Genomic DNA, 13,046 nt, shown 5'->3' with positions numbered 1-13,046 from the left:
TTATACTGATCATCTTTGGGTGAGCAGTATTACAGTGAGCTAGTTTTATCTTCAGTTAGGTCATCGAGTTTGCATGTAATGCCTGGAAACAAGATAAATGTCAGGGGTCATGAAATGATAAAAGTTCTGTCACACATATTTGTATTAAAATCTAGGAGTTTTCTTTAATCTTAACCTTTTTTGTATCACTGTTGTCAAACTGCTAACAACTTACCTTAAATAGAGCTTTACATGCTGCTAGGCAACCGCTGCTGTCTGGAAACCGGAGGCTAACAAGTTAGCAAGCTAGCGACCGGGTAACCTGATGTAGATAAAGACATAAAGAAAAGAGCAGAATGTTTGGTTGCTACGTCAACATTGTCCTCAGACACAATAAAATGATGAAGAAAGTTCTGACATGACTAAAATATATTAAATTACCACCCACCTCTGCCATTTTTTAAAGCAAAAAGGGACTCCATTTGAAAGCAGGTACAATTTCTACAACTAGTAGTCTTTTAGCTAAGTTCGTTAAGCAGAAATAAGCTAGCCTGGCTAGCAACACCCAGCAACAGCTACCACCAGCAACTATAAAGCTTGATAATTAGCATATTTTATCTAATTTGTTCAATGCGTACAAAAGTCATACGGTAAAAACAACAACTACAACTGGACGAGGCTACCTGTTCCTGTTAAGCTAAGCTAAATGGTTGCTTGTCGGTTCTAAAGATTGCTATGAAAATTTCAAGTGATAAAGTGCAACAAAATAGGAATAAAGAGTATGAGTAAAGTAAAAAAGGAAAAGTATTGAGTTCTGAGGTATCTTTTCTGATTTGTTTCCAGTTTTACTCTTTCTTCTTGGAAGTGTTCTTCGGTGCTAGCTGCTCACCCCAAGGATCACATCCAGGTGCGCAGCCAAGGCCGGCGTCTCCCCTCAGCTAATTTGTTTGTTTCGTTCTGGGGCTATAGCTGATATTAAAAGGAGATCCTGAGCAGCGGGGAAGGAGGGATGGAGGGAGCTGGGGAAAAGGGGAGGCAAGGAGGAAAGGAAGGGGAGGGGAGGGATGAGTTTACAAGCCCCAGGTACGGTGAATGGGTGAGTGAGAAGATGCAGAAAAGGAGGCAATGAGGGGAGAGAAAAAAAAAATCTCATCCAAATAATTTTCACCCTCTGGGCGCTAAAATGCAAATCACAGATCAAAGAGGTTTGGAATGGAAACTAGCGAGATTGGGAGAGAATATCATCAAGCCGGGGTTATATATGTATGTTCAGGATGTGAGGGAGACATGCTGGACTCAGGTAATGGAGCTGACCTGTACTTGAACACTGCCCCCCACTGCCACTATCATTTTCCCCGCTCGCCTTCTCCCAGGGTTATAGCATGTACAGTACACTAGAAAGTAATTTAGTTTCTCCTCACAGCGCGCTTTCTTCCTTTACGTTTCCTCCTGCGCGTGTGTGCGTGCGTTCGTAAAGCCTTTTCATGTGCCGGCGAGCGTGCAGTTTACACAAACCTCCTCTCGAAGAGGTGGCAAATTCCCCTCTTGCATGTTGACACTGAATTTGCAGCTGCGGCGGTCTGTCGCCCCGCTCGGTTCCCGGACAACTCTGGAAAACAGATTCATGTCAGGAAGGAAAGTCACAGAGCAGCAGCAGCAGAAGCGACAACAACAACCAGTGCTGGAATGTGTGTCTAACTTTGCCATCTTTGGTGTTTGATTTGAGGAGAAGCAAACAAAATGCACCTTGCTGGAACAAAAGCATTAAGTCTCAAGCTACCGTCAAGAATAATAGTTTCTATACATCACACAGACGCGAGAGAACATACTGTAAAAGTGGGTGGAACTGAGAGAGACGGAGACGGAGGCCGAGCTATACATAGAAGCTCAGGGGAAGGATGTGACTGGGAAGGGGTGAGGGAAGACTGTACGAGGAGTCTCCACATTAATGCCTAATTAATGTCTGTCTCCCCGTTAATGTCTAATTAATAATTTATGTCTGACTCATCCACCTGAAGCTGTCATAACTTCTCTTGTATCCTGAAATTAAATGTGACAACGCTGTCTCGTGGCAATGTTGCCGGCTTCTGGCGGAAAGTGGCAAAAGAAAGAATTTATTGTTTTTATGTAAACAGAAGGTGGTTTTCTGTGTATTTCCAGGCTGCACCGTGAAGATAGAAATCATAAAGTGTCCAACTCATGGATGATGGGTTCGTGTTTTTGACCTTACATTAAGTGACTTGAATTCCCAGTCCTAAGCCTTTGTCAGCATGGATTAACCTTATATGGAGTGGCCTTGGTACAACAGATGAACAGGACAGACTAAGTAACAGGAGGACATTTTTCTGGTGGTGGTAAGCAGAACTGTGATATGCACCGATCAGGCATAACATTAACACCACTGACCATCTTGGACCTTGGACCTGGCATTCATGTGGATGTTACTTAGACAAGTAGCACCCACCTAGACCAGACCAGGCACCCCCACCCCATAGCAATGACGCTCCTTTATGGCAGCCAACCAATCTTTGCCAACCAGATTGTTGGTGATCTGAGTAATAGTCATACATGTCATCTGAGAAACAACTTTAAATGATTAACAGCTGACAGCAATCAAGGCCTTAGTTGAGAAGTATACGTCACATAATTCGTTAATCTGGTTGTAGGACTGTCCGATTGCTTTGCGAAGGTATTTTTTTTCCTGTATTGGTTGAAACCTGCCCCAAATGAAATCTAAACAGAATATTGAGAACAGAACTGAGTCATGATGAATGGCTAAGTTTAATACAAAGTACGGGACATACTAGGTAGTTTGGACGAGCAACATTCTGGGAGTGGGTTGTCCCAAGTCCACACAAGTTACTTCCTGATGCGTCCTCAATAAAACAGACGGGGCAAGAACACATTTACATTTTGGGGCATCTGGGCCGTACTTGGGCAGATGCGTACTTCGAATGTGAGCAGTACTTGGTCACCAACTGATTTCCTCCAATTTCTCCTATTGTCTTCTAATAAACACCAACTCCAACCAACCAACCAACCAAGTTTCCCAAAGCTCTAGCATCTATTTTTTTCTTTTTCCAGAAACAGAGCAGGTATTCAGTCGTGCTTCTCTGGACGCCATCTGCATCAGCACCAAAGCCTCCCACTCATGTGGCTGAGCGGTTGGCGGCGCTTTGACTCCGACCGCCGCAGGACTCTAAACACAGCTGCTTTTTATGGTCGGTCAGCACAACCTGCGCCGGGCCACACTCAGTCTCCACTCCTCAAAGACGCTGCCTCTTCTCAGCTGTAGCCTCCTCCTGCTATTTGCTTTTGAATGTAAATCCTTAATCCTCACATCTTTCCCTTTCTTTCTTTCTTTCTTTCTTTCTTTCCTGACATCTTCTCATGAACCTCTCCGTCCCCTCGTTACCACCAGCCATGCAGTTTCTTTTTTTTCTTCTGGTGCCCGGTGTCACCTGTAATCTGATTACTTCACGGCGGAATTAGTATGTATATTTAATGCCGCTTTTTTTTCTTCTTCTTCTTCTTCATCTTTTCTCCTCTCTGTCTTTTATTCTTTTTAAATCTTGATGAGTGATGCAGGGGAGGAACGGAGACGGGGTGGGGTTGCTCCACTTGCATGTCTGGCGGATATGCCAGGGCCATGCTAATAAATGACAGCTGATTTATGCGTCTGTATTCTTTTATTTATAAAAAAATAGCAAGCGGGCTGATTTCTGATATTAATAATACAAGTGGATCCACTTTGATTAGGCTTCTGTGGAGAGCTGTGCATATTCAGCATTACAATTAAAGCCTCTGATGTGAAATAGGAATGACACGCTAATGAAGCGAGCTAGCGAGCCTGAACCGCGACTGTCCAACAGCATTACGGCCCATCTTGGATGAAGAGTAATTATACGAGGAACACTGAAATGTCATTAAAAATCTTCAGTAAGTGATTTAACCCACCATTCCTCGCTAATGCTAGATATTTCTTCTTCTTCTTCTTCTTCTTTTTTTCTTTACCACCCCCTCACAACCCTCACATGATCAACTCCCAAGGTTTTCCTCTTTTTTCCCCCTTTCTTTTCTGCAAACTTCTCCCTCAGAAGTTCCACAAACAAAAAATACTAATAAAAAAAAAAAAGGAACTGCTTAAATGCAAACATATTGAGATTTGAGACGTACAGCACGGATGCATTGTCCTAATTTAATTTCTCAGTGGTGCCGGTGGTAGTAGATAATTGAAATCATTCCATTATAAATTCCATTATGAATTGGTGATTAAGGCCAGATGTGATTGCCATGGATTAAAGATGATAGTTGTGATTTTTTTTTTCCCTCTCTGCGTAACCTTTCCAGCCACCTGCACTGCATCCACCTTAAAAATGCCGTATTGATCGCAAGCTAGAGCGCAGAAAAGGGAAAAACAATGCGCGTGTTAACGTGGGGAAAAAAGAGGCGATAAAAGGGAAAGAGTGCGTTTGAGGGGAGTGTTGCTTCTAAGAGGATTTAGATAATCTGATTCTAACCCCTTCATTCTCGCTTGATGTGCTCATTTTCCAAGAGATCTTCCCGGCAGCCTCGGAGGGCTGCTGCTGCTGCTGTTGTTGTTGTTGTTGTCGCGAAAGCATAGAGCAAACAAATAATGAGTTGTATCGTGTTAACATATCATATTCATTAGGGCCATTGTCTCTTTGTGGCAGCGTGCCTGAGACAAGGATGGAAGGGGTGGCGGCGGTGATGGTGGTGTTGGGGGGGCTGATAGGATGTGCGTGCACGTGGCAGATAATGCCACGGGCGAGAATTCATGAATATCAGCAGTTTCTCACCATTTTGTTGGGTTAATCCCTTGTTTCAGTTGGAGAAATAGGCATTTCTCTTGCATACATTACGCCTGCACATCGCAGCGCAAAGTGAGAGAAGTACCTTTACGCCCAGGTTTCCTCTGATGTAGCGATGAGTGAAGTTTTATGTATCGAGGTCACGCTGTGTTTTTTTTTTGTCTACCTCAGCAGCTCCGGAGCAGACATGTGGCAAAAGGGCAAAGGAGTCTGGAGTGAGGTTTGCTTTAAAACGCAGTGACCAACGGAAAACACAGAAGGTGCTGAAGGATCTCGTGGGTATTTTGTCTTTTTCTGCTGACTCTGAAGCCTTTTATTCCACATAAAAGTGTGCAAAAACAAGGCTTAACTAAACAAAACAAAAAAACTCAAAACTTCACAAGCGTGAGACGAACATGTGATGGCATCTGATGTGGAGGACAGTGCCCATTGTGTCACCCAGCTCTGCGCTAGGCAGGGTACGGGGCGGGGGGGGGGGGCACGGGCGGACCCCTCGCCCGCCGCCCAACCGAGCGCCATGCCTCCGAGCCATGCAATTATTTTTTTCGCACTGCGTCCAATATCAACTTGAGAGCAATGCAAATTATTTAAGACGCGCTTTTCAGGGCTCGCAATTATAATAATGATGATCTCAATTAGCGTTGCCATTGCCTCGGACTATTTAGCAGGCAATTTTGCAGCCTGGGGGCGAGGGTCTTCTGTGGAGCCGACACGCATCGTCAGGTCAGGAGAGGTGGAGAGAGAAGAGGCCGAGACGGAGCCGGCACTCTTAATCAATAAACTGAGACTAGAGATATTTACCGCCCAATCCCACAAGGGCACGGTTCATAAATTGACCTAATTGGTCGGCGCCGGAGATGAAATGAATGATGCCGGGATGCGCGGCCTAATTCAGGAGAGTAGGATGTAAGCTAACTTGTACTGAGATGTACTAATACATGTCAGGGATGTTCAAGGGATAGTTTTCTCAAAATACAACCATTCTTCTTGAGGGTTAGGCATGAAAAACTCATAGCACTCTTACGTAACTAGTGTAAAATTAAAGCTCCAACCAGGAGCCAGTTAGCTTAGCTTAGCTTGAAGACTGTAAACAGGTGGTAGCAGCTAAACAGGCCCTTCCCAAAGGCAACAAAATCAAACAGAATTTCTTTACATGCCATTGACATTACCTAAAGATGAACAAACTTTCCGTGACGTCACCCGTAGGTTTCCTGAAGAGTGGTTTTGAAGCTCGGATTGGGAAGCTAAGGCCGTCGCCATCTTGGCAGGGCCTGACTCCACCTAGCTTCCTGCTAGTTCAAAAATGGTCAAAGAGGTGGAGCGTAAGTGGACCAGGTGACACCCAGGCAGACAACTAGTAACCGGTGAGAGCACCCACAGTGAAATCACACCCTAAATTATGCAAGTTTAAACGCAAATATATATATAGTTGAGCATTTTAACATGTAGGTCTATAGGGATAACTCACTTTTGGAGACAGACGTTTGAGGAACTGCAGTTTTTGTCACTTTAGGGTTGTTGAATAAAGTACACAACTCCCTTATAAAACCCAACAACACAGACAAAATACAATGTGGTAATTACTTAGTTTTCCAAGAGCATGCATTTTTTAAAACGTTCTGAAGCTGAGGCTAGCCGTTTTTCCATTTCCAGTCTTTATGCTAAGCTAAGCTAAGCCAAGTCAAGTCTTCTGACTGCAAGGCTACTATAAATCCACACAACTGGTATCAATCTTCTCCTTTAACTCTCAAAAAGAAACTCAGTGGGCACATTTCCTGTGCTTTAAAGCTTTAGAAATGCATTTCTGTTCAAGGGGATTCTCCTGGTGCGCCAGAAAGCCCCAGACCACCCCTTTAAAACCCCAACCTGATTTTAAGGCCTAGATCTGCTCATGGCACAGATGAGACAAAGATACGACGTGGTAACTGTTGAGTTTCAAAAGCGAGCGTGCACGGATTTTACTTGCTTTCTGAAGCTGAACATCGCCGTTTTCGCATTTCCAGTCTTCATGCTAGGCTATGCCGAGCTAAGTCTTCTGGCTGAAGGTTTATATTTACCAGAAATATGCGAGACTGGTGTCAGCTTTCTCCAACTCTCAGCCAGAAAGTCAACACACACATTTCTCTTTCTTTAAAGCGTCAGAAACATTCATTTTTAAGAAATTAACTCCCGTCTCAGAGCGTTCTCCCGTTCCCAGCGTGTCATGTGGTATACTGCACTGCCAGTGTATATTACTAAGACCCCCACCACACGTACCATTCATGTGGAAAAGGCTTGCACCACCAGCTACCCTTTCTTTTATTCATTGCACTGTAAATAACTCCACTTTATGAAAAGCAGCCAGTGTGACTCACGGATACCTCTCTAACCACAACCCATTATTATTTCATGGCTTTTGAAAGAAGGGTCTATAGCAGGCGCTCTCACACTTTAATGTCGGAGCTCCCTCTGATGTTGTGTAGTACACAGCGGCCCTTGTTGCGCTCCGTATGCAATCCCTCACTTGAATTCACAAACACTTCCAAGTGCATAAATAGCGCGGAAGGCAAGTGCCTTGCGAGCTAGCTAATGCTCTGGAACGCCATTGCTGAGGAGATAACAGGAGCCTGCCATGCCTGATGCCTGGGACTGTCATTGGGGGGAAGAGAAAGACAAGTGTGTCTGCGCGCCTTTATGAAAAATGCTGTTGTTTTCTGACCCCTCATGGGACATCATATGGTAAAGGAAAAAGAACACGCATCAGCGTTACGATTAAATGACCAGCGGATATGATTCAAAGGGTCCCGCGATGTCCCTGAGCACCCTTTGGAACGTGTAGAAGGCTCTCGGCATACAGACGAGCTAATGGGCAACCCATTGGTCATGGTAGATTCAGTTTGAATCTCAATGAGGGTGTCAGCGTGCGGCTGCTCCATGACCGACAAGGTGTGGTAGGCCTGCTGGAGTTGATTTAGCCACATTGCCTGTCATAGCGCTTTAGCAGTCAACATCCATCAATCGGAGGGCTAAAAAGCATGTTTTTATTCCTTTGAAGTGCCAAGAGGAAACTGCTGTCTCGAAAGATGGATGGAAAATGGAGAGACGTCTGATGAAATTTCACATCTTTGTTTTCACTACATGATGCAGAACCTCCATGGTAATAGGGCAGATGTTTTTTACATGACAACAGACTCACTAATGCGGTCGGTGCCAAGAGCGCTTTCGCAGCGCGTAGCCCAGAAATGAAGCCTAGTTGGGAAAGTCGCTTCAAAAAGGTACACGGCGGCACCTCAGAGTACACTGTGGTACATGAAAGCGGCGGGCTTGAATCACACAACCCATTACAGGTCCAGAGGGGTGGGCAACACAGTGCCCTGTCCCGCTCCTCTAAACAAGACTCTAGGTGCTGGAAGCTGGGGGGAAAAAAGCCTTGTAACATACACATTAAATTTTAATTGTTTTTTTTCCGAGCTCTTCTTTCACATCTCTGAAGCAGCAGCTCCTGGAACGTTAAAAGTGTAATGCCAGCTAGATTTTCGCGGCGGTGCCTTTGTAGAATAAAAGATATACGTGTAACGGCGCGGGGAAAATAATTTACTCTCTGATGCTGGGGGTAGACAGTTGCTTTTCAAATTCCAAGTTTTGGTCCTTTATTTTATTCAGCAGTGAAATGCCATGAATACAGAAAATAATGTCTTGTTACAATTCTCAACCATGACCTTCTAATGTCAGAGAACCTTTAACGTATGGACACAGTACACAGTAATGAAAAGTATCAAAAAAAGTAGCTGAATCTCGATCGAAAGGAAATAAAAAAAACAAAAATAAAAGTCTTCACCAATTACATAAACATATGTTTGCTACAGTCCCAATTTACTGTATACATAGGGGGATCATATTCTCAATTATTAGAGAAGGATAGCAGTAGAAAGGATACATGACTCAACTGCCAGACATAATGCTTCATAAAGTATGCACAGAGGTACAAGCAATAAATACACACATTAGGTTAAGCCTTACAGCTACGCAAAGCAGATGCAGAAAAAGCAGGTTTTGCTATTCTTAGCGAGCAATGAGAGAGAAACAGTAAAAATTCAGGTAAGTCAGAAAAGAAACACTGAGATTTTTTTTCCTCTTAGAAAAAAGTCTGGTAAATTTATGGGTCCACCAACATTTTTTTTTTTCTTTACATAAGTATGCACAGTTATCAAAATACAGACAAAATCAACCCAGAAAATCCAGACAATCCTAAAATCTAGTGGAGGAGCAGATCGCAGTTCTGGAGGTCTTTCTGGTATTATGTGCAAGCAACTATTTTAGACATTTTTTTTTTTTACTTAATTTATACAAAACCCATGCAAATCTACAGGTAATATGCATTCTGTGGCTGACAGGTTTTATCCCTCCCAAAACAGTATATCTGAGGTAATGCACTCCTATGCATTGTACGTACATTTAGGCCTTCAATCCCGGTGATTTTTATTATATTCTTTTTATTAGTTCTTGTTTCCAGTCCACCAAATGATTTTTTTAGACATGCATTTTTTTAAAACACAATATTCCCTTACAGGTAAATCTATACATTATCATTCTACAAATGTTTGAGGACAACCTATTACAATGCAAATCTTCCGTATCTTGACGCAGGGAATGTAAACGTTGGTTTCGAGCCACGTCCTATGAGACAAGCGTAGGAAAGTGTAACAGCTCCTTGTGGCGTTCGTTCTCGTGCAATCTGTCGTAATTGTTCTGAATTTGTTGTGCAGAGGTAGAAGCTTTTAGAAAGCCTTTTTTGGGTGAGTGGGAGAACCCTTTTTTTTTTCCATTTTTTTTTTTTCTTTTTTTCTTGTTGAAAGACGCGGCGTCCTTTTTATTTGGTGTGATAAGATTATTAAGGACGTCGTCTTCAAGTCGTTTTGCTGACTCCAGCTAAGTATTGAAGGGATAAGCTTTGTTCCTGGGCCCAGTACCTTCTTGACGTGGAACTGGCACGTTACTGTCTATGTGTGTGTTTGTGTTTGTGTGTGTTAAGCTCTTACAGCCAGTTCCTCGGCTTGGCACAACACTTGATAAACAACGTATGCACAGTGTGTTTCAGACTCCAGACTGGTTCTGCTTCTTTGACATTTTCTACAGCTGGAGATTTTACCAAAACAACAAAGTTGGCAAAAGCCCGGGCTCTATATGTGTGCGTGTGTGTGTGAGTATATAAGTGTGGCTAGGATTTCTTTATCCCATACAAGAGGAGGCAGAATTTTGTGTAACTTTGGTTTACTGAAAACAGAAATGACCGTTAAAGCAACAACACTTTTCTAGATGACACTGGCTGCGAGGAAAACGATGGGGCGTAGTTTCCACGATAACTACTTCTCTTTAGTCGCTATAAATACCGAGTGTGTTATAAAAAGCTCTATACAGAGTACATCAGTGTTAACACCAGCTGCATCTATATAGTTTACAAGCTGCGGCCCACACAATGAGTATTCGATGGAGTTAAAGCAAACATCACCTAGAAAAGGAAAGGTCACCTTTCACCTTTGATATCCTCTTCCGCAATGGCTATCACTATTTTGCTTTTACATGGTAACCAAGCCACATCATTTCATATTAACTTGAAATCATGACTTATTTGGCTTCACTAGATTATTTTTCACGTTTGGTTAGCGATGTTTTCAGTTTTTCGACGCGGCTCGGAAAAACAAAAAAAGGAATTAAAATAAAAAATAATAAAAAACACCACGGAAATAAGACATTATTTTTGACAGTCCTACTTAGAACAGTACATGTTCACCAGGTTAGAAAAAATAATAAAAACTAATTAAATAAAAAGTTTGATGTGTAACGTTTAACAAAAAGTAAAAAAAATAATAAAAACTTCACAATAACACAAAGTTTCTGCACTTCCATTGAATACACAAATGTTTTGGTCATGATCCACTTTTGCGGTTCGCTGCTCTCTACCAGTTGAATCGCAGATCTGAACGAACGATCACCTTTTTTTTTTTTTTTTTTTACCTACAGCACGTCTGGCAGAAGAATCTCCAAAGTGGACGTTTGTTTTTGTATGAGTTCATTCAATTACACATCAAAATCAGCATTTCTTTCCCCTCCCTCTTCCTCATGATCATCTTTGTATAGGGCTAAATGAAACAATCCCAGAGGTTTATTCCAAGGTAGTTTGCGGAACGAAAGCTTCTCTTTGTATCAGTTTAAAGTCGCAGAAGGCGGACCAAAGAGGAGTTTTGGCGGCCTCTGTCTATAAGCTATTGGCCATTGCTAGTGTTGGCTTTGGTTTTTTAGCTGTTGCCTGTGACTGTTTGCAGGTAGACAAAGCTTTAGAACGAGGAGGTAAGGAGAACAGCGAGAAGAAAATTATGCAGAGATGCATTTGTTTTGTCGATGGCGCTTGAAACTAATTTTTATCCCCAAGTTGATTTTTTTTTTTTTTTGAACTTTTAATCACAAACAGATAACAGACTGGAAGCCAACTTTTTTCTCTTTTTTTTTTTTTTGTTTTTCTCTTTTCTGGACAGCTGCAACAACAGTCTTGGTGCCGCAGTTCCGTTACTGGTGTGATTCAGGGAATGTCATTTACAGTTGGTGGTGGTGGTGGTCTACAAATCTGATTTGGAAATAAACTGATGGTTTAAAGAAAAGCTGAAAAGAATATACTGGATTTCATAATAGTAGCAACATACAGGCAGTGACACAAATTTCTGAGACTACTCCTGTGCAAATGATAACAGAGCAACAACTTGAATTGAACCAGCAATTGTCTCTAGACATTAACAACTACTGTGGGTTGGGTTATTCACAAAACATAAAATGTCTTCCTTTTTGGCAGTATATGAGGCCGCTAGCTTTCAACGGAACACGATTTGCTCATTTAATTCATGTTATGTCCCCGTCAGCGAGTCCGTCGTCCTGGTACTGTATGTGGCCACGCCGTCCCTAATGAAAGAGTTAATTTATTATTATTTTTTTTTCTTTTAAATCAGACATCTCATGCCTGTCATGTTTGGGGGTTTTCCAAAGGGCTGCAACAAAGAGTTCCTTTGGACCGGTCTCTGTCCGGATACATGCTCAATAAATAGTCCCAGTGGTGAGAGAGAGACAAAGGGAGAGTCAGCTGTGGTTGCTCGGGCTGTGGAGTGGTTTCTAGTCTTGCAGGAGGTCTGTGTGAGAGAAACAGTGCGGTTTGGTGAAGCGATACGTCGACCAAAAACTGTATCCTAGTCACTCCAGGTCCTCTGATAAGTTCCCTTCCTCCAGCTCCCGGTCGTCATCCAGCTCCGGACTGTGATTGGCTGTCGTCACGAGTGACATTGGACAGTCGTCGTCGTCCATGTTAAGCGGCTCCTCCTTGACGTGAATGGGCGGCCTGTGACACAACCACATTGGCAGTAAAGGTTAGCTTCCAGCGTGTTTTATGACAAATCCCTGCAGCCTCTAGCACTTATGATCAAGAACTCACATTTAAATTTGTCATGTGCAACATTTAAAGTGAAAGATAATCTCTCGGAGGCGCGAAGACACAAAGCGAAAGGTAGCAAGGCAAATTATTACCGCTATAAAATCTTATGTAAAGGACAGGGAAGGTTTGGGGTGATTCTTTCTCTTTGCTGCAACGCAACGTGTTGTTCAGCTCACAGGCGCATTGTGTTGTATCAGAAAACAGCCATGACATGCATTATCTAGTGAAAGTAACAACCGTGTTGTTTGCAAGACGCTAATTCGTCATGATGCCTCACGTCTACTGTAAGTAAGCGCATAAAAATTGCATGAAAAACATGGCCCCTGTAAGGCCGATAAGCTGTGATGTTCCAGACATGTTTGGCATTTAAAAGTTTACTGATGACACCAGGTTGAAATACATGAAAAAGAAAAAAGGGGGGAAAAAAACAGGCCACATGATAAATAATGGAGAATTTCTCATCCCTGAGCCCCCTGGAGCAAAGGCAGAGGAGAGGCTTTTTTATCTAGTTAATAGAAAGCGCAGCCACTCGTTAATATGCAGAGGCTGTGCATGTCGCTCCTCAAGAGGAAAAACCGGCAGCTAGGTTCTGCCATTAATCAACTTCAGCCCCGGCAGTTGGCTCGGACACCATGATACATGTTTTTAACTCTAAATGGATGAATATCTTTAGCCACTGTCAATAAGCGCTGGGCAGGAAGCAGCAGCGGTGCTGTTCACATAACGCCTTTTCCTTCAGAACAACAGAGGAGTGGGCAGAAAAAAAAAAGAGAAAAGTGTTG

At 42.8% G+C, this 13,046-nt stretch overlaps 1 protein-coding gene across 1 annotated transcript in view; it reads right to left on the bottom strand.

The window, feature by feature from the left end:
* Positions 1-8,417: 8,417 nt before the first annotated feature.
* Positions 8,418-13,046, bottom strand: part of foxp2 (forkhead box P2) — a 97,247-nt gene continuing 92,618 nt past the window's right edge. Inside the window, exon 19 of the mRNA XM_084573480.1 lies at positions 8,418-12,171. Within this exon, the coding sequence (XP_084429606.1) occupies positions 12,027-12,171 (145 nt within the window). The 3' untranslated portion in view covers positions 8,418-12,026. The remainder of the gene's footprint in view (positions 12,172-13,046) is intronic.

Source organism: Chelon labrosus (genome assembly GCF_963514085.1).
Source record: "Chelon labrosus genome assembly, chromosome: 23".
NCBI lineage: Eukaryota > Metazoa > Chordata > Actinopteri > Mugiliformes > Mugilidae > Chelon > Chelon labrosus.
This window is presented reverse-complemented; position numbering and strand designations above follow the sequence as displayed.